The 26,339-nt window shown below is 35.9% G+C and overlaps 1 protein-coding gene across 4 annotated transcripts in view; it reads left to right on the top strand.

Moving 5' to 3' along the window:
* ZNF800 (zinc finger protein 800) overlaps nt 1–26,339 on the top strand; it is a 47,825-nt gene that overhangs the window by 11,888 nt on the left and 9,598 nt on the right. For 2 of the 4 annotated variants that reach the window (XR_004343306.1, XM_030308361.1), the window contains exons 4-5: nt 3,440–3,583; nt 5,755–7,447. Coding sequence is in view for 3 of the 4 variants with exons in the window: in XM_030308361.1 (XP_030164221.1) it covers nt 3,440–3,583; nt 5,755–7,447 (1,837 nt within the window). In the remaining variant the exon portion in view is untranslated. Of the gene's footprint in view, nt 1–3,439; nt 3,584–5,754; nt 8,278–8,701; nt 10,486–26,339 lie in introns of those variants that run through there. The other 2 variants (XM_030308359.1, XM_032592440.1) reach the window with 2 other exon arrangements.

The raw sequence follows: 26,339 nt of genomic DNA, 5'->3' as shown, positions 1-26,339 counted from the left end.
GAGCTGTGGAAGAACTTTATGTTGCTGTTTAGATGACCATGTCTGTTGTTGTCTCAGGTGGTAGAAAGTTTTAGCTATTGACAGAGGCAGAGTTGATTGGCTGTGCCTAATTGTTAGTGAGCAAAGCAATAAGAAAATAGTAGCTGATTAGACCATTATGACCGCATGGGAAAAACAATAAAACCTTAAATGGCAACTGCTAACTTAGGGAAAAACTTCTGTTGTCTGTATTTATGGAATGGATGACCTCTTATTTTTCTCATTTGTAAAATGTAGAAGTTGAATTAGAAACTCTTTGAGGTCTAGGGGCGCCTGGGTGGCTCAGTCAGTTGAGCGTTTGACTTTGGCTCAGGTCATGACCTCACGTTCATGGTGAAGTTCAAGCCCTACGGGTTCTGTGCCTACAGCTCAGAGCCTGGAGCCTGCTTTGGATTCCTTGTCTCCCTCTCTGTTTGCCCCTCCCCTGCTCATGCTCTGTCTCTCAAAAAATAAAATGAAACATTAAAAAAAAAAAAAAATCTTTGAAGTCTCTTGACTTCCCAGTCAACTTTACAATAGGCTAAAAGAAAGTTTAATTTATAGAGAAGGTTTTCTTTAACATAGAGTTCTCCAATATGTCATTTGACAAACATCAGTCAGGCATGGTTCTGAGGGCTGGGAATACAGTGGGAAGAATAAAGATACCTTCTCTTTCCTCTTTGAGCTTCCACTTCAATGGGAGTACAGAAAAATAATTACAAGATAGTGGAATAATATAGTATAGATGTACAGTGTGCTATGGGAGTAGGGGTGAAGAATTCTTAAAAAAACAGGAGCGATCAGAAGGCTTCCTGGAGGAAACAACTAACTTGGAATTTGAAGGATTGCTGGAAGTGAGCCAGACCAGGGAAATGGAAGATTGTTATAGGCAGAGAGAAAAACCTAGGTGAAGGCCTGAAAAGTGAGAGAGCGAGAAATTGGTGAACCTGTGGCTCTGAAAGAAATTTGATGTACCTGGATCAACACGACATGTTTGTGTCTGTGCATGTGCATGTTGATGTGTGTGTGCATGTATGTGTGTAGGTAGGGTGGGGTGGGGTGGGGGGAGCATTTGTGAATGAGTATTAAGATTGATTGGTTCAGGTTAGAGCTAGAGACTTGTTTTAGGGGGATGTTTATTGGGAGCAGATATACACTCTACTGAATATAACTAGCTCTATAACTAGGACTAAATAAGAATCTATACATAGATATAGACTTTTTTATGGTTGAGAGAATCTTACAAAGTGAGAGCTCTGATTTAAGGATGCAGTCTTATATTTTTAGCAGTAACTTTTTTATGTATAACCTCATACTTTCTATTTAAATCTTCAACTGAATTCTTAACGTTAAACCTAGTTCAGGTTATTTTTGCATTGCTCTTCAATCTTTTTTGACTATCTTTAAAGGCAGAATTGAATCTTTAGTATGGGTCTAGCAGGTAATTTAATTTAGAATTGAAGTGTGCAAAAACTTTCTATGTTTTCTTTTTACTTTACTACACTTAACCGTACTTGGGAATTATAGGTAGATCAAGTAGAGAGGTTTATCTAAAATATTTTTATCATTAGTCTACCTCTCATAGTTTGTCACTTAGGAGATTATGAACTAAATATGTTAGCAGTCTATTGTCAATATATTTTGTAATGTGAAGTGGAATAAAGTGTGTGTGTGTGTGTGAGTTTACTTTTATATAAAGAATATACTCAAGCTGTCCTCTGAATCTTTTTAAATTTGTGTTTTCTGATTTTGTGGTAATATGGTTTAGTGCAGTAAACACTGATTTGAATTCGAGAAATGGTGGAAATAATTTCATTATATATATATTTTTTTTCCAGTAGAAACCCAGATGTGTAATTTAATTTTTCTGGGATTTAGGTTCATGTTTTCTTTCATGATTCTGTAAAATACGTTTGGTTTGGTTTGTTCATTTTACAAGGTGGATACTAAAGTGTGTTTGCTCTTTAGTAGTCCCAGAGCTTAACAGAGTGTCAAGTGCTTGCTGAGTGATAGAACACTTTGCACCTAGATAGTCTTAAAGTTGTTTTTCTTTTTTTTTTAATTTTTATTTTTTTTTATAACGTTTATTTATTTTTGAGACAGAGAGAGGCAGAGCATGAACGGGGGAGGGGCAGAGAGAGGGAGACACAGAACCCAAAGCAGGCTCCAGGCTCTGAGCTGTCAGCACAGAGCCCGACGCGGGGCTCGAACTCACAGACCGCGAGATCGTGACCTGAGCCGAAGTCGGACGCTTAACCGACTGAGCCACCCAGGCGCCCCTTAAAGTTGTTTTTCAAGACACTTTTGTTTTTCCCTCTTTAGTTTAAGTCAATATCATTATCATCTTTTTTATTTGAGGAAATTAAAGATAATTAATTAGTAAAGCACTGCAGATCAATTTTGTCAATTTACCTGTGGCAAAACCTTGTAGGAAATAATGACAAAAGATCTTCTGTTTGTGTTTTATTCCTGGCGGATATTTTTACTTTAAAGATTAGATGCTTGTTGCCATTTATTTTTTTTTCTTGCCTTTTGACCTTCTGTCATAATGGTTGGATTCCCTAGATCTGTGGCATTTCTTCAACTTATCTTTATTGAGCATTGTGAGAGCTGAACACTTTAGTTGTAAATAAGACAGGTTTGGTTTTGGCTGCTTTGGTGTTTATAATCTAGTGGGGAAGACAGGCTTTAAGTTAGTTTAAAGTGTAGAACTATCAGTATTTAATTAATTGTACTTGAAGTGAGTTTTTGAGGGAGAAAGAATTTGAATAAATGTATAGTGGTCTCAAGAGGCCTAAGCAAAATTCATGTTATGGATAAGGATTCTGTACTCTCACACTCAATGGCCAGAATTCCATATTGGCCTAGAACCTGAAGTAATTTGGGTTTTAAAAAAGTCACAGGCAGTCTTGGGACACAGTTCTGACTTTCTTTAAGGAATCAGGGGAAAATGTATTACAGAACTCCATCTTCATTTCACTGCAGAAGAGAGCTGTAGGAACCAGCCAGATACTTTGGGAGGGAGTAAAGGGGGTAGGGGAGGAAGGGGCATGTTTAATTCTTCTTTCCCATTCCAGATCTATTGAATCAGAATCTCTGGAGGGGTCATGTACATCTTTATTCCCAGGTCATTGTGATGATCAACCAGATGTTTGAGTGACTGTTGGGATATCCTAAGAATTGATTGGCTGCTGAATTAGAAAAAGAATATCAGTTTTAGCTGTCATAATATTCAAATGATGATGCGATTTTGCTTAAAATTTAGTTTATAACTTAGTTCCGAATACACTATGGTAGAAGTTGGCAATGTCTGTATTTTATTTTCAAAGAGTAATTGCACTTTGGATTGTCAACAGTGGTTGCCCAGTTAAAAGTGCATGTTAAAGTTATCTTTTGTGTTTTCTTTTTTTTTTTCCTTCAGGAACTAAACAACTTAAGCATATTTTATTAAAAGACGTGGACACTATTTTTGAATGCAAATTATGCCGCAGTCTCTTCAGAGGATTACCAAATTTAATTACCCATAAAAAATTCTACTGCCCACCAAGTCTCCAGATGGATGACAGTAAGTTTTATTCATATATTCAGTTATGCATTTTATAGTTAGTTAAGTATTCATATCCTGTAGCTGTATGTTTGTGTTAAAATGGTATTGATAATTTAATGATGGAGAATAAAATTAAACACTCGACTTAATGTTTTATTCATTTTCTTAGATAGGTGCTTTCATATGAGCGCTTTTTGCTTCGGTTTTTCTAAAGATATAGGAGGCTCGATTTATGAGTATATTTATTTGTATTAAAATACTGGGTATTGTTTTTGAATGTTTATGTAGACCAGATAGTATATATTCAGGATTTTTCTAAGTTAAAATATGAGTGCTTGAAGGGACTATTGATATTTTTCATTTTCACTTCTTTAACAACTTTTTACATATGACTGTTAATTTACTAAGATTACTGTTAAGTAAATGAGGCTAGAAATAGGGCAAAGAATGAGTAAATGAGTTGATTTCTTGGGGATGGTGAAGAGCATTAAAAAATATTAATCTTTCCATTTCTTTCTGGGTCTTGGTTTGAAGATTAGTTTTGTTCTCAGTTAAATTTATTTATAGATTAGTCATTTTATCAGAAATTAGATTGTCTTATAGGCTAGCTTGAGATCTGAAATAGCTTTATGTGACAGAGGCAGGTTGAGGCTAATAATGTCTTTGTGGAGCCACATGTTTGTTGGATTAAGTATACCGACCATGTACGATTAAGTACGCAGTATACATAATGGTATTATTTTCTTGCTGTAAAGAACCGGTACAAGTTCCTTAAAATATTTTATTAAGTAAGTTACATTCATTATGTCTTGTTCAGGGGTTTAACTCTTTGCGGACTTGCAAATTTACAGAATTTGTTTTCTCGGTTTGATACTATAGTTGCATTATAGATTTTGTGTACTTTTCAATTTAACTTTTTTGGGATGGGAATGAAATGAAAACTCCAAATATCTAAAGTACCACTTTAATTACTAGCATGAAGCTGATGTAAAGTATATTATAGCACATAATTGAAACAAAAATTCCTCTATTTGGAAATTTTTCTTACCACTGTTATATCTTGCTATACTTGTTTTTAATCATTGAGATATAAATGAAAAGGCAGTCTATGGGGATAAGTTTTAAACCTGACCTTTTAATAATTGAAGTACTAGTAGAAAATTAGTTATTTCTGATAGTTATTCTTTGCAATTTTTTAGTGTAGAGTTGACTTTTAGACATATAGATAAATGGATTTGTTGGATTATTGTGTACTTCTCTTGGCAATACTCACTCTAGAAATACTTCTGTGAAAGTGTTATCCTTCCTGTAGACACTCCTTTATCCATTTTAATTAGGAAGATCACTAGAAGAGCAATAGTGAATCATTTCTTGATTTCTAAATGGATAGCCAGATTTGATGCTGTATTTGTGGCCAGATTTTAGAGTTGTGTGTGGAAACATAACTAGTGTTAGATAGTTCTGGGATATATAATAGGAATATTTGGTTTCCCATAAGGGATGTAATTATTGTACAAATAAAACTAGCTCTGTTTTTTGAGTAAAAATCTATAGTTTTTAATCACTTGCTTTAATGGTATTGTGTCATGTTAAGAAAACATTGAATAGGACTGAGTTTAGCACTTCTATACATGTCATTCATATTTATATCGTACAGATTTTTCTTTTCCAATTCTATCAGATGTCTATACAAGTAGACTAGATTATTTATTATGGATTAAGTTAATAGGACTGCTGTTATGTTTCCTAAAAAAAGAATCACTTTTATATAGAATAGTACATTCTTCATGATGTTTTATCCATCTTGGGTTGTAAGAACTTTGATGTGCCTTTGCGAGCCTAAAAATTTTAGACTAAAAATTTGAAATACTTTTTTTATTGTTTAGGACACTCGTGTATTAAGGGCACTTAGAAGTGGAAGTAGCTCTTCAGATTGCATTTATTCCTTAACATTTGTGTGCCATGATGAGATTTTAAATTAATTTTAGTTTAATTAATACTAATTTTTGTAAAACTACATTAAATGTATAAATTATAAAATACAGAAAAGTAGATAATGCTCTTATAAAAAAATACAAACCAGTAATGTAATAAGTTTTAAGGTAGAAGTTCATAATACAACTTTAAATATTAGAGAGCTAGAGTAGGCTAATTATTTCAGATTAAAATGTTGTTTTTTTTCTTAACAGACCTTCCTGATGTAAATGATAAACAAAGTCAAGCCATAAACGATCTCCTAGAAGCCATATATCCAAGTGTGGACAAGCGAGAATATATTATTAAGCTAGAACCCATAGAAACTAATCAAAATGCAGTGTTTCAGTATATTTCAAGGACTGATAATCCTACTGAAGTCACAGAGTCAAGCAGTACTCCTGAACAAACCGAAGTTCAAATACAGGAAACTAGCACTGAACAGTCTAAAACAGTACCAGTTATAGATACAGAGGTGGAAACTGTAGAGCCCCCTCCTGTTGAGATTGTTGCAGATGAAGTTGCACCTACATCTGATGAGCAACCTCAGGAATCACAGGCTGACTTGGAAACTTCTGACAATTCTGATTTTGGTCACCAGTTGATATGTTGTCTTTGTAGAAAAGAATTCAATTCCAGACGAGGCGTTCGTCGTCACATTCGAAAAGTACACAAGAAAAAGATGGAAGAACTAAAAAAGTACATTGAAACACGAAAGAATCCAAACCAGTCCTCTAAAGGACGCAGTAAGAATGTTCTAGTTCCATTAAGTAGGAGTTGTCCAGTATGTTGTAAATCATTTGCTACAAAAGCGAATGTAAGGAGGCATTTTGATGAAGTTCATAGAGGACTAAGGAGGGATTCAATTACTCCTGATATAGCAACAAAGCCTGGGCAACCTTTGTTCCTGGATTCTGTTTCTCCTAAAAAATCTTTTAAGACTCGAAAACAAAAGTCGTCTTCAAAGGCTGAATACAATTTAACTGCATGCAAATGCCTCCTTTGCAAGAGGAAATATAGTTCACAAATAATGCTTAAAAGACATATGCAAATTGTCCACAAGATAACTCTTTCTGGAACAAACTCTAAAAGAGAGAAAGGCCCTAATAATACTGCCAGCAGTTCAGAAATAAAAGTTAAAGTTGAACCAGCAGATTCTGTAGAATCTTCACCCCCTTCCATTACCCATTCTCCACAGAATGAATTAAAGGGAACAAATCATTCAAATGAAAAAAAGAACACACCGGCAGCACAGAAAAATAAAGTTAAACAAGACTCTGAAAGCCCTAAATCAACTAGTCCGTCTGCTGCAGGTGGCCAGCAGAAAACCAGGAAACCAAAACTTTCAGCTGGCTTTGACTTTAAGCAACTTTACTGTAAACTTTGTAAACGTCAGTTTACTTCCAAACAGAACTTGACTAAACACATTGAGTTGCACACAGATGGGAATAACATTTATGTTAAATTCTACAAGTGTCCTCTTTGCACTTATGAAACTCGTCGGAAGCGCGATGTGATACGACATATAACTGTGGTTCATAAAAAGTCATCCCGCTATCTTGGGAAAATAACAGCCAGTTTAGAGATCAGAGCTATAAAGAAGCCCATTGATTTTGTTCTAAATAAAGTGGCAAAAAGAGGCCCTTCGAGGGATGAGGCAAAACATAGTGATTCAAAACATGATGGCACTTCTAACTCTCCTAGTAAAAAGTATGAAGTAGCTGACGTTGGTATTGAAGTAAAAGTCACAAAAAACTTTTCTCTTCACAGATGCAATAAATGTGGAAAGGCATTTGCCAAAAAGACTTATCTTGAACATCATAAGAAAACTCATAAGGCAAATGCTTCCAATTCACCTGAAGGAAACAAAACCAAAGGCCGAAGTACAAGATCTAAGGCTCTTGTCTGGTGAGGAACAGTTACAGAGTTTTGCTTTTTTCCCCCCATCGAACTAAAAAAAATCATTTGACCATAATTTATAGCTGGTTCCATTTTAATACATGTTTGCTTCCATATATCTTATGGCATTGGGAACTGCAAGAGTAATGTGTGTATTGCATTTACCTCTTCAGTGACCTTTATTCCAGTGGCTTGGGAACAAAAATTAACTTCAGAACTTATCTTCCACAGGACAATGCATTATAGTTCTAGGTAGATGGCACAGGGTCAGTGCTTTCCTCTCAATGTTGTAAAATATATACGTTTATATTGGCTTATGTTTACAATAGAAGTCTTCTGTTTTACTAACTTTGCACAGGTTTAATTTGATTTAGTGACTTAGTCTACTAATGAATACATTGTAGGAAAAGTTAAATATATTAGAATGAATTTGTGAAGGCGATAATTATAGGAAAAAAGTCTTTTGAGGCACTGTAATTATTGTAAAAATTAATCTGTGACGGCTAAATAAAGTGCTGCACTAAGAAAAAGAAAATCCCCAAATTGAATTTAGAACAATTAGCATTTATTATTTATGTTTAACATAGTGCTTCCAGTCAAAGGGGGGAACTTGATAAACAAAAGTTTGGATTTTTTTTTTTCCTTCTCCTTAGGAGTGTGTGTTAGTTACTGTTTTTAGTTTTGATCTGTGGAAAAAGTGATTATTTAGGTTCAAAATCTTACTTTTCCCTTTTTGTTTAAACAGACTTTTTGTGATCATTTCAACATAGTTAATATTATTAAGTAGGTTTTTTGTTTTTGTTTTTGTTTTTTTTTTTTTTAATCTTTTTTTGTGGTTGTGCGTTGCAAGAAAAGGAAAATCCCTATTGGGAAAAAAGAAAAAAAATTACTTTTTTAGAAGGTTTTGGAATAAATGTAGATTTTTAAAATGCAATATGAAATAAGGAGTAGACTCCCTCTACTTGTTTTTGCAAGTCTATCTATATTTTTAAAAGTTTACCTTCAGTACCTGTGTCCCCTGTATTAAGGCATTTAATATATTTCATTAGTATTAAATTAGTTTGGGATTCAGGTTCTAGGCAGTATACTTAGTTTGAGTACTGAGTAGGTTAAATGTTGTGATTTGAGTATCACACATGTTTTTATTTGTGTGGAAACTTGAGGTGAAACCATCCTTTAGAAGTGATTTACTGTTGTATAATTTTTAAAACAAGGTTTTATTGGTAAACTCAAAAGTGTTCATTTATTCCCATTTCTCCTCAGATAACTTCAAGTGATGTACGAAAAGGTTTGGAGTTCATTTTTGTGGAAAGACTTTAAATTGGTGTTAGAACCACTAAACGTCTTCAAATGGTACTATGAGAAAAAAAGGAAAAACATTTTCATAAATATTCGACTGTAACTGCTGTTTTCTGACTAAAATAATAACCATCTAACCACTTGTTTCTAAGGCACTGCCTCTTCCAGCACTTTCAAGTAGCTGTGACATTACATATTGTCATCACAGTCCATCAGCTAACCACCCTTGACCTTGTGCATTTGGTCTGCAGTTCCTACAAAAATGTTGCAAATTTTGTTTTCCAAACAATTTGTTGATTAAAGCGATCAACAACCTGAAGAATATATCACCACTGGTGATTTTTAATTGACAGAGACTTTATATCTTAGTGACTTTAGTTTTGTTTCACTTTATTTGGCAAAATTTTCATCTGAATTGTACAGATCTATTTCCTAGTGAGTGTATGTTAGGACCAAAAGAGAAATTAGTATCAACATATTATAAATATTTAGCCTACTAAGTATTTGTAATTATTTTTACATTCATTTATTTCTAACTTGTTCTCCAGCACTTAAATGTTTGAAAGTTTCATTCTAAAATATATTCAGCAGAAAGTTCCAGTTCATTTTCGTCCATGGATCATTATTTTTATTTGTCAACATCTGAGGTTTTTATGAAAATTAAACATTCCCCTTTTTTTCTTTAAATTTTATACAAAGCACTTTAATAATAGATGCAACTTAATTTTTCAGTTTCTGTATATTTTTTTTTAAAGACCACACATTTACTAATGTTAGTATGAAGGTAGTAAATAGCTTACTGATATTTTATGGATGCAGACAATCCATGCACAACCACTTCTTATGATATTAGTTTAATTCTTTAAATATTGCTAAAAAAGGAAGATGGGAGTATAAACCCTGAAGTTTTTTCTCCCAAGTAAAATCTTAAATGACTACTTTAGATGATATTTGATTCCTACTGTAAAATTTGGAAAATAATGAATTCTTGTCCATTTTTGTAATCAAGATTTTAGGAAAAACAGAAGTACATCTATCTTTATGAAATATTGGGCAGGTTTTTGTGTATCAATATTTTGTACTTTTTAGGGAATATTTTATTTTTTAGTAATTTTTGTCAAATTATAATTTTAAAAGGTACAGCAGAGAACATACCATGTTTTTATATAGGTTCATACCTGTACTTAGGAGGGACCCTGTCCATCTATATACTTCTTGTAAAAATTTTAAAGTGTTGAAGATCCACAAGGTCATAATAAAATGCTTCTATAGCTAGAAAAACATTTACCCTTCCCAGTGCTTTGCACTAAAATATACTGTGAAAGGAAACTAGAAAGACTGTAACTGTTGCTGGAAATGTTCTATATTGAATGTACATGCTCTTGTTGGAAAAATGTACTATATGTGATGGAAATAAACCAGACTCAAAATTATTTCAGCTAAATGTGCTTCAACAAAGGTGCATTGGTTGAAACTTAAATGTTTTATCAAATTTAAATTTATTCAGTGACTATGAGCAGCTACACTTGAATTATACCCTAATAGTTTTATTTTTAAGGATTAGAGTGATAATTTCTCTTTAATTTAAAAACAGATTTACTTTTCCACATATGGAAAACTTGTACTTATATACCTAACTTTAATGATTAATATCATAATATATTTAGGGAACTAAATGTGTAGGTGGTATTTCATTTATAAACCATCTTCATTAGTTGCACATTATTAAATCTGTATGTTTGACTTTTGCAAGGTGTTATCTTTTATACATTCTCACACACAAGACATCTTCCAAAGATACATTCCAGACTTAAGTACCTACAACCAGTGGAAAGATAGGAGTATTCCTAAAAAGTTTGGGGGTAGTTCTTTGCTACAGCCTCTCATCTATATGTCAGCCTATTGTTCTCTACTTTACTTGTTAAATACCGTAGGGAATAAAGAAAAATAGCCTGATGTTGATGGAGGGGAGCCCAATTACTGGAATTCCTTTATTTCAACTCCCCTATTTCCACAATACTATTCATAGTTTGTCTCCACCCATAACTACTAGGCCCACAGAGCAGGAATTTAGAAGGAGGAATTGAGGGTTCCAAGGACTGTCAAAAGGTTTCATCTGGGTCATAGAGGAAGAAATAGAACTATGTCAGGATGCGTCTGTCTAAATTAGAATTGCCTAGAGAGATTGGGAATATTTTATCATAGTAGCCAAATCAATGGATCATGGCAGAGAGGAGTTAGAGGCTAAACAAGTTTAGAGAGGTGGAATGAACAAGTAAGAAGTTATTAGATGTTCTTTGTTCTTCCTATTTCTTTCTGGTCTTCATCTTTATTTTTTGGTTTTATTTTGATTCAGGATCTGTCTTCTCAGAGGCTGAGGCTTGAGACTCTTAAGGAGAAGAGTCCTAGGAAATTTGTGGCAGAAGCTTTTCTGCATGCAAATATAAGCAAATATTTGTAGCACTTTTTGTTGTGGGGAGGAGTAGTTAAGTAGGTAAAGAACCATCAGAAACTGCTTATTTTATATTAAAACCTATCTTTGGCTACCAATTACATCTACCTTTGCTATTATTTGATCAATCAAGAGTTTTCCTGTAGAATTCAACTCCTGTTTCCTGAGATACCTTCCATATGTCGTAAGTGTGGTGGAAGAGGAAAAACAATAAAAAGTATGGCTTGCATTTCAACTTCATAAGTTTGGGTAGTGCAAGTGAGAGCTGGATGAGGTATGGCTGACACTGGGCAGGTGTTTATTAGAACATGGAGATATATACCTTGAATGTATGATAACTTTTTTTTTTCATGTCTCTGTTTCCCCCTCTTTCCTCCCAACTTCAGGAAGAAAGCCTCTTCTTGAAGAATATATATATTCTTTATTCTTGTAGAATATATAAATTCTTGGCCTACTTTTGTACATATGAGCTGAGTTTTTGGCTTGTATTATTGAAAAGTACTTCACTTTTTTTAGGGATATGTATTTGTTATATTGCTTTATGATCAATAGGCTGTTCTACTCATTTTGCTTGCAAGAGCCCATGGATGCAGTAGCAGGGAATTTTGTGGTCTTTCTAGGGCTTGAGTTTACCAATAGGTGTTATGGCAAGAAAGTATTGAGATAGACACAAGTGGCTATCATTTCCTATTGTGAAGTTGGAAAAGATGTTTTCAAATAGCATGACCTCTGAAAAAGAAATGCTTCTTAAACTTTAGAAATTAGGTTTCCAGGTTTCCTACAGTGGCCAATGGAAGTATTCTCGATCTTTAGTTAGGAGTTTTAGAAGTTACTTTTTTTTTTATTTTTTTTATTTTTGGGACAGAGAGAGACAGAGCATGAACGGGGGAGGGGCAGAGAGAGAGGGAGACACAGAATCGGAAGCAGGCTCCAGGCTCTGAGCCATCAGCCCAGAGCCCGACGCGGGGCTCGAACTCCCGGACCGCGAGATCGTGACCTGGCTGAAGTCGGACGCTTAACCGACTGCGCCACCCAGGCGCCCTTAGAAGTTACTTTTTTTAATGGAATCCGTAGATTACCAGGATTATGATTTAGCTGTGACTCTAAGAGTTGATCTGAAGCCGAGCTCTAAGATAACGTGTAGCAAAATGTTGGCTGTTGTATTATACAAAATCCTTCTGTACTCTGTGCTATTCTTTCCCTCTTCTTCAACTTTAGAAACCTAAGGATTAGAAAGAAGTAAGGATCAGCAGTCTTAAGAATGGCTGTTGTTTGGTTTCTAAGGAATTAGGCACATGATATAACGTAGAATAAAACATGTTTCACTTAAGCTCACCTGCAATTATTTTGACTTTTCTAACTTTCAAATTCACTCCTGTCTCCTAGAATTTGTTTCTGTACTATTTTACTCTGAGTTCTCTTCTGAATCTCTGGCTTTTTTTTTTTTTTTTTTTTTTTTTTTTGCTTCTCTACCAAGTACCAAGATAGCAAAAATGTTTTTTGAGAAGGTAAGAGGGTGGAAAGTCAGCTCATTTCTTCCTGAATATTTGTCATTCTAAATTTGATTTGTCAGGCTTATTATTTCTTTTCAAACTGCTTCTTCTGCATATATTCACCACCATGCACCCCCAAGCAGAGGTGAACTTAATGAAGACCGTAGTTGTGTCTGGTTGGGAAAATGACTGAAGTTGGAGGTTTTACTGTTTGTGCCCACTCAGTAGAGTTAATTTGCTTGATTGTTTATATTTGAAGTCAGGGACTATGTCTTGATAATTTTGTTTAGTGCCTAGCACATTTTCACGTATACGCAGGCACTGTGAATAAAAACTTGATATTCAAGTGAGTGGTAGCTTTTTCCATCTCAGAATCGTGCTGTCATATACTTTGAGACTTCCGGTTTTAATTTCATGAACTTTTAATGTTTATTTATTTTTGAGGGAGGGACGGAGAGAGAGAGAGAGACAGGCAGACAGGCAAAGAGGGAGACAGAGAATCTGAAGCAGGCTCCAGGCTCTGAGCTGTCAGCACAGAGCCTGACGTGGGGCTTGAACTCACGGACTGTGCGATCATGACCTGAGCTGAAGTCGGACGCTTAACCGACTGAGCCACCCAGGTGCCCCATCATTTCATAAACTTTTATTATTTCAATATTGATTTTATTTTAGAAAATGCTGCCAGTACTAAGATGATAGTTTGTAATAATAAACAGAACTCTTCATATTAGATCATAATAATGAGTATTCATGGAGTGCTGACTGTATGCCAAGTACTCTGCTATCCTTTACATGCATAATGCCCCTCATCGACCAAGAAGACCCACCAATAAGATCCACCAGTAAGAACTGTTACTTCATTATCTCCATTTTGTAGAATTCTGAGTTTCAACGTAGAATTTCAGTGATTTACTTAAGTTCACATAGCTAGGGAATAACAGAATTGAGACTTGACACGAGGTCTTGACTACGAAGCATGTGCTCTTAATACGTGCACGTTACATTTGCACATTGTACTGTTTACAAAGCACATCTACCACATTACCTTTTTGGCAGCTTAGTGTAATGATCTGGAGCTAGATTAATTGGTGAAATTTTTGTATCCACACATTATTTTCCTGTGTGGCTTTGTACTAGTTACTTAATCATTCTGTGTCCTAGTTACCTCATCTGTGAAACGGGGATAATATCTACCTTATGGGGTTCTGAGGATAAAATGAAAACTACATGAAACATTTAAAGTAGTGCTTGGCATGTTACAATAAATGTTGGATATGGTTACCATAAGTGATTTTCATAGCATTGGAAATGTGTAATGTTTTTATTACCACTTAAAGTTTAGATTGAAATGGGTGCATTAGAAGAGAACTTTATTGCTACACATCAGATTTTAACTCTTGCTTTGTATTTAATTGGGACAATGAAGACAACCGACTGTATTATTACTTGCTGTCAGTTTTCTTCTGATCAGATATTACTAGTTTACCATTCTCATAAATTTTTCACTCATCTTGAAAAAAGGTATTAGGTAGTTTTAAGCACATTCATTTTAAGTTTGGCTTTGTTTTTATGGTTACTCCCCAGAATAATCCATCTGTCTTAAAATTCTTATTAGTATCTGTCCCATCACACAAAAATTTTATTGTTGGTCATGTGTATAATATTGACATGGAGCTAATATTAATTGATTAACATAGCTGAAACATTTCTGTAAAAGTATATATGCAGTACTATTTGAAAGAAAGCTTCAGTTATGGAATGAGTAGATTCTTCAGGAGAGTATGATTTGGGCTAGGTCAGGAATTTCTTGGGTAAATGTGTCATGAAGAGGTAAGAAGCGGTACTTTCAAAAGTCTTACCCCTGGTAGTCATTAGTGGCAGTACTCCAAATTTCACTGAGGCCCAAGTACTGTTAGATTATCTGCCGAAAGAGTTTACGCACATACCCAGTTGTTCCTGCTTTTACTTTTTTAACAATAAGATAATGATTTTAGAAACTTTTGTATTTAGGGACTTGTATAATTTGCAACACCAGAGAACGTTTGTCCCTAGGTTTGGATGAACCTTCGTATTCTGAACTTCAGATCAAGTTTTGGGGTTCCAGTGCCTGTGTTGTATGGCTTCTTAGTGATGCTGATACTCAAATACTTGTGTCAGGTATCTGGAGCATATTCCTGGCACACAAAACACTGTGATGTGTAAGGCGTAGAATGATAATGCTTGAAAAAATAGCCAAACCGAAATAAACCAAAAAACAAAAACAGAAAAAACCCCCTCACTTTGAATGCTTGAGCAATAATAACATGAAGCCATCCAGGTGTCCTACTTTATATAATCTCATTAGCACTTTCAGTACAAGAGTGTGTAATGATGTTACGTCGAGAGGAAAAGTTATTACACCAAAATGAACCCTAAGTGCATGGAACTGTTATTACAACTCAGGTTTTGAATATTCGTTTTTAATCTCTGCTATCTGTGGGATTATACTGAAAATAAATTAGCTCTGAGAAATGGAACTGTGGCTTTTAGTCAGACTTTCTAAGCTGTGCAAAAATATTTTTTTAAAGAAGTTTGAGACTCTTCTTGCATAGATTGGGCCTTTGGTAAACCTGAACCCCAAAATACCTGTTAGGTGTGACTAGTAGCTTTTATTTTGGATGGAAGGAAAAAGCAAGGGATACTTTTCTTCTAAGAAAAAAATAGTGAAGCACTAGGAAGATATTGTATGCACAAGTGATTGAATTATGTGAAAAAATACTTTTAGGGAAAGGATTTTTATGTCATTTCCTTGAATTTTTGACATAAGTTGTTAGGGGCTTTTTATAAAAGCTTCTGTAGGAGAGTGGCTATGTCATTTTCAAGCCTTTTGATCATTGGAGATTTGTTGAATTCCTTGAAGTTTAATGTGCTGGGCATTTGCAGATGGTTGAGACTTTCTGAGCTTCTTTGTCCTTTCCTTTGAATGGGCAGGCTTCAAGGTGATAAGATAGTCTAATGAGAGTGTCATAAAGATGGTCAAAAACATACTTAGTGAAATTCATGCATAATTTTCAGTATATCGTCAAGTTAAACTTTTTCTGAAACATTTTCACATTTTTCCAATTTGCCCTTTCTTTGCTTGTCCATCGTGACTAGTCAACTGTTGTTGCATATGATTATGAGAGAACAAAATCACTTATTTGCCATAAAATGTGGACATAAACAGATTATTGTACACACAGGAGGAAGAGATGATTTTGTTTCCTGTAGCTCCCTTGGATCTCTTTTTAATCTTTAAGTGCACAATTGTAATGATATAAATTGTTAAATTTAAAGGTTTAAGATACATCTCTGAAGCCCCACCCCCCCTTTTTAAAAACGGTTAACTAGAGCAAAGTAACAGTGTAACACTGTGTCTTCAAATCACAGATGCTACAAGATGGAACTAAGACCCACAATGCTTAGATTACCACCCACCCAGTTTGCCTTGTCATCTAATTGCAGCTCTGTTGAGTGTATGTGCACTCATATATAAAAATACTGTGCCATGCTTTATTTTATTTTATTTTATTTTATTTTTATTTTATTTTATTTTATTTTATTTTATTTTATTTCATTTCATTTCATTTTGTTATTTATTTTTGGTTGCAAGCAGAGTTTTACTTGGTCTGTAGCTAGTAATGAAAGGCTTATTAGAAAGCTTCATGTGGGAAAATAAGGGAGATTGAAACTGGCTTCACCATATAGATTTCAACTAGGTGTTAACAGAACCTGGAAAAAATCAATGCAGCTGTAGTGACTGGGTATGGTCCTCTTCGCAGCAGCAGTATTCTCTGCTGTTATCGCCCTTCTCAGACTCTGTTTTTACTTTTTATTTTTAAACTAATAACCTTATTCTGTATCTTTTCAATGTGGTTATAACTGCCTCATTACTTCTGCTGCCTGCCTTCTCTGCTTTTCAGCTACTTTCCATATAGCTCATAAGAAAAAAATCTGATTAAGTTAGGTTTATTCCCTGTCGGGCAAATCTCCCGTGCCAGGTCTTTTCATCGGTTGCTGGCCATAAGTTGCTCTTCATAGATTGGCTGCTTTTGGGATATGTGCTCCCCCATTGCTCCTGTCATTGGTGATCATGGTGGCAGAGTCAGTGGCATAAAACCTATTCCTGAACCCAATAAAAGGAATCTTGGTGGGAATCTTTTAAAAGAGGGATCTGGATAGTTCTGGAATGTAATCTTTCCAGTACACATGATTAGATAGAATTAGATAAAGGGGATTAAGAGTACTCTTCCTGAGGGGCGCCTTGGTGGCTCAGGCGCCTGGGTGACTCAGTCGGTTGAGCGTCCGACTTTGGCTCAGGTCATATCTCGCCGTTCATGAGTGCAAGCCCCACGTCGGGCTCTGTGCTGACAGCTCGGAGCCTGGAACCTGCTTCGGATTCTGTGTCTCCCTCTCTCTGCCCCTTCCCCACTCATGCTGTGTCTCTCTCTGTCTCTCAAAGATGAATAAACGTTTAAAAAAAAAAAAAGTACTCTTCCCGGGATGAGCACTGAGTAATGAATAGAATTGTTGAATCACACTGTACACCTGAAACTAATGTAACACTGTATGTTAATTATACTTCAGTTAAGAAAGTCAGAGTTGGTAGGTACCAGATTTGTGGTGTTAATCTGTCTTGCTCTAAAAAAAATAAACTAAAACTAAAAAGGTGATAGAATTAAAAGTAACCTGGGACTTTGAGTGTTCTGTCAGTGCAGCATCAGTCCTTTCCATCCTGAGAAAATGTGGAAAAGAGTTTTCTAATCAGCGTCTGCAGTTCCTTTTCTGAACTGCCTGGTGCTGTTTCCATCTTCAGCTTTGCAGATTCATAGAAGTTTTCACTCTGAAAGAACCATTACATCTCCTGTACCAGCATCTTAGACCATTCTGTCAATTGCTGCTGCTTTCCACACACCTCCAATTATGCTGTATGGTTTGAGTTGGTGATTTAGTGAGCCCTTTAAGTATTGTTTCTGTTTTTCTACTTGTATTTTCCATGTTTGGGTTCACTCTGCAATAGCTGTTTTACATCTTCTCATTCATTCCTTCAATGACACATACCGTTGGTTGAGTGGCCATCATGTGCCTGGTACTATTCCAGTCTTTTGGGGAAACAGAATCGTAACAGTGGTTAAAGCGTGGATTTTTAAGAATGATGCAGACCTGAGTTCAAGTCCTGGCTCCTTTACTTGCTAGTTACTTAATCTTTCTAAGCTTGAGTTTTTGTCTGTAAAATGGTAATATTAGAAACTACCTTATAGGTAGGTTTGTTGTGGGAATTTATACAAATTTAGTGATATGTTGTATTTTATATACTCAGCACAATGCGTGGCTCAAGTAAGAGCTCAATAAATATGCATTATTACTGTTGTAGTAATCACTAAAATTATTATCAATTTGCTCTGAAATACTTTCTAGCACTCAGTGTCTGGTTATCTTGCTTTGCCATTTGTGGTTCGTTGCCTTTTTGTTGGCATTAATCCAACCGTTTAATGAAAAGTCAGATGTAACATCCGTGATAAAGCCAAGATACCCAGCAGTTTATTAAGGTAAAACATACTATTTTATGGTCTTTAATCTGCCGCCACTTTTAATAGCACCTTCTGCTGATTGTTAAAGAATTTGTTGAAGCTTTCATATAATTTTGCTTCTCTGTGGCTGTTTTATAGAAGCATGTATAGTTTGAGTATAGAAACTCAAAGCAGCTTTTGGTTTTATTCTTTTGTTGTAAACATTAGGCTATGGGTACATGAACATACTCTGAATTTACAAGCAAGAATTATGTCTTCTGTTTGCATCACCAGTGCCTCACAGTGTAGTTGTCATATAACAGGTGCTTAGAGAATGTTGAAGGAAGGAAAACGGAAGGCAGGAACAGGACATCAGGGATCTTCAGGCTTATCATTAGTCCACAAATATACCTTTGCTTTTAAGCTTCCTTCCCATTACATCATCTTCTGATCTGTATAGTTTCTCTACCTGTGAGCTCCTCTCTGTTTCTGTTACTGCTGGCTTCTGTTGCCTGCCTTCTTTGTGTGAACCTCTTAGCTTCTGCCATTGCTACTCAGTGATGGTGACAGATTCAAACTCATGGCAGTGCTGTATTGACTGTATATGCTGCAAGTAATCCATAATCAATTGCACACTGTATGGATGCACATTTAGTGATTTTTTTGGCTGGTTCTTTTAAAGGTTTACTTTTGTTTAATTCATGTTTATTGAATTCTTTGAAATTCAGCTCACATTTCACTTCCTATTCCATTCCCAGATCTCAACAAAAAGCAGGCAACTAATTGTTGATATTAGTTGTTGATATTGCTGCTTCTGTCATTTGTGTAATCTTAGAAATTGGGATTGATTAGTTATTTTGTTTATGTAATTCTCACATTGCCTACTTTAGAACTTTTGCACTGTCCTTAAAGCCTCCAGCTGTATTTTTGTTCCCTTGGTAAGAAGCAGCTTAGCCTGTATCATGGCAAAAGGTAGAGACATTTCTTTATGCTCCCCTTCTGCATCACACTTACTTTCTTGTCTTCTATTCCTTCTTTGATTCTTTGCAGAAAGAAGTGTTCTTCTTTTCCAAGTCCAACACTTCTGCCCTTTTTCCCCCAAGACCTTCCTTCAACAACCCTCCTCTCTTTTCCCCTCCCCATCTTCTGTCTTCCTTTCCACAAGCTTCTCCCCCTCAGCCCACAAATCTGCTCAAATTCCTTTCAGCCAGAAAGTAAACTTTACCTACATACTACCTTCAATCTAGTTACTGCCATCTGTTCCTGCTTCCTTTCACTGTCAGGCTTCCATGTGCTTTCATACTGCTCTGTTTTAGCACCACTTTCACTATAACTTTGTATGTCCTTGTCTTCCTTCTCCTTTAGACTATAAAGCTCTTAGATATGTGTGTTGATCACCATTGATTCCTCAGGGCCTAGGACAGTTCCTGGTCCATAGTAGGCATTCAGTAAATATTTGTTGAATGAATGAACAATATAGTGCCATGCGTATACCACTCACTTGTGAACCATCTGCAATTTTTTTCTACATCTACATTTTTATTAAAAGTTCACTTGAAGGACATCAATGCCCACATAAATGCTACATCTGGTGGCTTCTCGCTTTTCATCATTCTTGACCTCTTCATGACCATTAATACTTACAAATTTACTTTTCCCAGATTTTTACGGTCACTTATAACTGGGTCACCTTGGGATAATCTCAGCATGGTATTGCATCAAAAACAAACAAACATCTTTGTTTCCAAAAATCTTTGGAAAATAATGAACCTATTTACTATTTTACAGAAATTTCATAAGGAGATAGAAAGGTACAATTACATAAAGCTTAAATCCTCATACAACTTGGCAGCTTCCTCCAATCTCTCTTCTGTAACATTTCTCCCAAAACATTCTGTGAACTTCCTATCCAAAACCCCTTGACCACTTTTCCCATCTTTATTTTCGTCTAAGAATAACTTTCCAGTTTAAATCACTTTAGCCTCTCAGGTTTTTCCAGTTCTTTTCATACCCATTATCCTGCTCAGGATTCTAAAAGTCTAGGAACATTCTCTTGATTTCATCTGGTTTGCCGTTACTAACTTTGCATGATTTTGCTTAATCTTGAAGCTTTAGATCAGACACTATGTCCTCCAGTGAGTATTTCCTGACTTCCAAAGTTTGGCTAGGTTTCCCCTGAGTATGTTTCTATAGAACCTCATCAATAACTATATTGAAATGATCTATTTGTGCCTCTTTCTTAGACTATAAGCATCTTAAGGGTAGGGCTCCTATCTTTTCTTCATACCCCTGGCATCTTATAATGCATCTGGAACATGGTGGATGTTAATAAATATTTATTGAACTGATGCTTCTGTGAACTCTGAGCCTTTCTTGCCTTTGGCATTTGTTAGTAGGCCTTTAAATGTGGATCAAACTTTCCTGAGTCCTTTTTCTTTTTTTTATACCGTCTCAGTGATTTCTTTACTTCCAGAGCATCAGTTATCATTTCTGTGAAGATGACCCCAAACCTGTTCTCTAGCCTGGCTGTTCTCCTGATTATAAGACCATTTGATTTCAAAGTTGCATGTCAGACATCTCTATAAAATGTTTCTCCAGTATCTTAAATGCAACAAAAACTCAGTAAACCAAACTTGTTATCTTCCCTTTAAACTTGTTCCTTCTTTATGTGTTCCCTGTATCAATTCTTCACACTTCTACCCTCCCAGTTGCCTAGACTAATTAGAATCCTAGGAAATACCTGCACTTTTTTTTTTTTCTTTCTCTCACACTCTTCACGTAATCAGTGATCAACGCCTGTTCATCTTTCCTGTGACTGTTTTTTACATTTGGCTCTTCCTTGCCATCTCCATCTTTAGTAGTTTAGTTTGGACTCTTATCTCTTACCTACACTATTGTATTAGTCTTGTAACTGACCTCCTCTCTAATCTGTCTTCCATGCTGCTGTCAGAATTATCTTCCTAAAACACAGATGTGCTGTTACTGTATGTTCCTTACTTGACTGATTTATTCATTCTCAGGTGTCAGCTTGTCACTTCTAAAGAAAGACAACCTAAAGTATGTCTCCCTTGTAGTTCTGTTTCATATTCCTTTCCTACTTGTCATCTAATACAGTTTGTAATTATGCTTGTATTTGTGCATTGACTTGTTTAATGTCTGTCTTCCCAGTGGAGAAATTTATGTAAGAGACTGAGTGAGGATAGTTATGTAGACCCTGCGCCTAGCACAATACTCGGGACATGGTAATGCTTTAAAAATATTTGTTGGATGAGTGGATGAATGATAGCTTATCAGTATAGGCAAATAGGAGATAGCAAAGGCAGAGAAGTTACAGGGTCCTAGAATCTTCTACATCCTCATAGACCTTCGTCTGTAGTTCTAGTTTTTCTGTAATAGTAATGGGCTTCTCCCTTCTGTCTATTGCATTTATTTCCATGAGGATGGGAGTCAACAATTACCCCACACTCACACTAATGCTGATGTGACTGCAGTTGATTTGGGGGCCACTGGGTGGTGGCAGCTAGATTTGTTTACCCGGTATTGATGCATAGGTGGTGCCCTAGGCATGCAGGCAAACAGGTATTTGCTAGGTTGAATTAACCCAGATTCCCTTTTAGCTCCTTGAGTGATGCAAGCCTTTATACCACATGTTAATTAAAGTATTTATTACTTGTAGGACTAGTTGTATTTGAAATGAGGTGTTTATTTGCCTTTTAAAGATTGAAGATTTCAATTGAACGAACTTTCATTGAATAGAAGCTGAATAAATCATTTGAAAATATTATCTAGGGGTAGGTCAGTAATAATAAGCAAATTAAACTTTTTGTCCACCCTGTGAGGCCTGCCCAGGTATCAAAAATCAAGGAATTTTATAAGTATTCTTCAGATTTTACTATTTCATAGATTGACTAGCTTCATCCATTCAGTAGGCATAAAGAGCTCCTGCCTTGTGTAAGGCACTGATTTAGGTGCTAGGGTTACAGAGGTAAGAAACCGTTCTTCCTCTTTTTTTTTTTAATATATGAAATTTATTGTCAAAATGGTTTCCATACAACACCCAGTGCTCATCCCAAAAGGTGCCCTCCCCAATACCCATCACCCACCCTCCCCTCCCTCCCACCCTCCATCAACCCTCAGTTTGTTCTCAGTTTTTAAGAGTCTCTCATGCTTTGGCTCTCTCCCACTCTAACCTCTTTTTTTTTTTTTTTCCTTCCCCTCCCCCGTGGGTTTCTGTCAAGTTTCTCAGGATCCACATAAGAGTGAAAACATATGGTATCTGTCTTTCTCTGTATGGCTTATTTCACTTAGCATCACACTCTCCAGTTCCATCCATGTGGCTACAAAGGGCCATATTTCGTTCTTTCTCATGGCCACGTAGTACTCCATTGTGTACATAAACCACAATTTCTTTATCCATTCATCAGTTGATGGACATTTAGGCTCTTTCCATAATTTGGCTATTGTTGAGAGTGCTGCTATAAACATTGGGGTACAAGTGCCCCTGTGCATCAGTACTCCTGTATCCCTTGGGTAAATTCCTAGCAGTGCTATTGCTGGGTCATAGGGTAGGTCTATTTTTAATTTTCTGAGGAACCTCCACACTGTTTTCCAGAGTGGCTGCACCAATTTGCATTCCTACCAACAGTGCAAGAGGGTTCCCGTTTCTCCACATCGTCTCCAGCATCTATAGTCTCCTGATTTGTTCATTTTGGCCACTCTGACTGGTGTGAGGTGATATCTGAGTGTGGTTTTGATTTGTATTTCCCTGATGAGCGACGTTGAGCATCTTTTCATGTGCCTGTTGGCCATCCGGACGCCTTCTTTAGAGAAGTGTCTATTCATGTTTTCTGCCCATTTCTTCACTGGGTTATTTGTTTTTCGGGTGTGGAGTTTGGTGAGCTCTTTATAGATTTTGGATACTAGCCCTTTGTCCGATATGTCATTTGCAAATATCTTTTCCCATTCCGTTGGTTGCCTTTTAGTTTTGTTGGTTGTTTCCTTTGCTGTGCAGAAGCTTTTTAACTTCATGAGGTCCCAATAGTTCATTTTTGCTTTTCATTCCCTTGCCTTTGGGGATGTGTCGAGTAAGAGATTGCCACGGCTGAGGTCAGAGAGGTCTTTTCCTGCTTTCTCCTCTAGGGTTTTGATGGTTTCCTGTCTCACATTCAGGTCCTTTATCCATTTTGAGTTTATTTTTGTGAATGGTGTGAGAAAGTGGTCTAGTTTCAACCTTCTGCGTGTTGCTGTCCAGTTCTCCCAGCACCATTTGTTAAAGAGACTGTCTTTTTTCCATTGGATGTTCTTTCCTGCTTTGTCAAAGATTAGTTGGCCATACGTTTGTGGGTCTAGTTCTGGGGTTTCTATTCTATTCCATTGGTCTATGTGTCTGTTTTTGTGCCACAGTTCTTCCTCTTAAGTATCATAGAAAAGAACAAATTATAAGGACACACAGAAGTGCAATATTAAGGCACACTGAGGAGTTGGGGAAGGCTTTTCATAATTCCTAAATTCATTCTTGAATTGCGTTTTGAAAGAGGCAGAAAAACTTCCAGGTGGGTACAGACACATGAGACCACACGTAGACCAAGGGAAGATGAGACAGAGTGATGGCCAAGTCAAGAAAGATCTTATGTACCAAGTAAGTAGTTTGAATCAAATTTTCAAGATTAAGGGTAGTTATTGAAGGATTTTAAGCAGGGGTATTTGATAGCATTGAGGAGATTGAATTGGGATAGAGAGTAAGATTTGTGGTGGGGAAATCAAATAGAAGCCACTTTTAGAAATCTAAATAGGAAGTGATAAGGGCCTAAATTTAGGTAAGGCAATGAAACTGAGGAGACGGATATGGACACTATAATTATTTCAGAAGTGTAGTTTTCCAGGCAGTGGAGATGAATAAGGAATGTGACTGCCAGGTTTGGGAATATTGGTTGGGCAGGTGGGTCAGTCCATTCTTCAAGGTAGGAAACATAGGAGGAGGAACATTTTCTGGAGAGAAATGTTGAACTAAAGTTTAGATGTGTTGAGTTTGAGATGCTTATGGGACATCTCACTGGAGATGTTTAGTAGGACTAGGAGATACAGACTGGAGGTCAAGAGAGAGATTTGTCCAGAGACGAGATTTATGAGTCATTAGTGCACATATATTTTAAGCCATAGGTTATGAAGAGGTTGCAAAGAAGGATAAATACACTCTGCATATCATACTATTTCTCACATTCTTCTGGTTTAGTGTGTAAGTTAGGTTGCTGCCTTTCTATTTCAGTTTTTCATTTGGGAAATGATGTTTGACTAGCACTGATTCTCTGCTCCAACCACTACCACTCTCCACTGCCATTTATACAGTCTATAATGTAACTTATATTTGATATTACTTACTCTAAGAAATGCTGGATAATTAAATTGTAACACTATTAGGCAATGTGCACTAATTTAGAGGACTTTAAAAAAATCTCTAAGACCTATTTTAAAAGATTATTTTTAGAAAGGAAATAACCTTCTTAAAATAATAAAACAACCTGTTAGTGTTCTGAGACTGAACAAGATGTGTTTGTTGAGTTCCATACCTTTCATATGTTCGGGATTTGTTTGTGATTTAGTCCCTGTGCTTCTGATCAAGGCAGAAACTATTTCTGAAAACTAGGAGGAAGCCATGTCACTAAACTAATAGAATCTGACATAATCCATATGATAAACTTAATTTAGTATCCACAGCCAGATTCTAAGGGGGAAAATATGCTATTAAATATTGAACAGATGATTGAAATATATTGATTTTATTTTGCCAAGCTACATTTTTTTGGATGGGTCAATATTTAAGATAACAGTTAAAAGCTAGGTCCTGCACTGTCATATATGTTCCTGTGGCCCTCACTGGTTTCTCCCAATTTCTTTTCACTTCTTTCTGAAGGGAGAACCTAACAACGGAACTTTAGATCTTGCCATTTAGATAGCCGCTAGAATTCTCCACAAGTGGAGGTTTTTGTCCCTTCAGAACTGACATGGAACAATCTGTTCACCTGGCACGGACCAATGGATGTTGAGGAGAGTGTGTAGAATGAGTTTTAAGAAGTCAGCCCTGCTTGGGGCTGAAAGTAATGACGTTGTACTGTAAACCATTTGAGCTCTCCAACTTTTGATTAACTTTTAAAATCTGCCTTTGAAGGGAAGGATTCCTGGGAGACTTTCTGTGTCAGGTTTTAATAGAGTAAATTTATGGATGAGTTAGGACCCTTAAAAACTAAAGTCAATAATAGAAATGCTGACAGACTTGAACTAGAAGAGGACAGCTATAATAAAACAACATTTTATTATAACCTTATAATCTATAGTAAAATGGGGGGGGGACATTTAAAGTTTTCTGTTCTAATGTTTTGAAAATGGTTTCATTTTCTTGTTATTTGAACTTTAATAATGGGCATTAGCATAAACTGAATATCCATGTCAAAACAAGGTACATTGCCATAGCATAGAATTATTTTAAAGTGGTTTTTTTTTTGTAATGTTTATTTATTTTTGAGAGAGAGAGACAGGGTGAGTAGGGGAGGGGCAGAGAGAGAGGGAGACATAGAATCTGAAGCAGGCTCCAGGCTCTGAGCTGTCAGCACAGCCTGACGCGGGGCTCGAACCCATGAACCATGAGATCATGACCTGAGCCGAAGTCCGATGCTTAACCGACTGAGCCACCCAGGCGCCCTGTGTAGAATTATTTTAAATCATAAACTTTTAAGACTTGTTTCAAATCTTTTTTCTAAATAAATTTGTTTCTAAACATTGCTTTTTTTTCAATATACCCATTTTCACCTCAGCAAGTCACTAAAAGATTATTGAATAAAGGTATTTCGGCACTTGAAAGTTTGTAACAAAAATGCAGAGTGGAATAGAATTTTAGAATACATATTGTCTGCACTGAGGACTTCATTTGTTTAATAACCTTTATATTTGTTGATATTCTTTCTTGCCCTGTGCCAACATTTTAGACATTTTGTGTAGAAATTTCTTACAAGATTTATCATGTTACCAAAAACACACCCAGATTCTTTATCCAGAAGATAATGAATACCTTGAAGTTATGTATTATGCCAAAATTAATATATTAAGTGGTTAAACATTATTCTTTTAGCTTTACT

The sequence above is a fragment of the Lynx canadensis genome, chromosome A2 (genome assembly GCF_007474595.2).
Source record: "Lynx canadensis isolate LIC74 chromosome A2, mLynCan4.pri.v2, whole genome shotgun sequence".
NCBI lineage: Eukaryota > Metazoa > Chordata > Mammalia > Carnivora > Felidae > Lynx > Lynx canadensis.
Note: the sequence above shows the minus strand (reverse complement) of the source record. Positions and strands in the feature narration are given on the sequence as shown.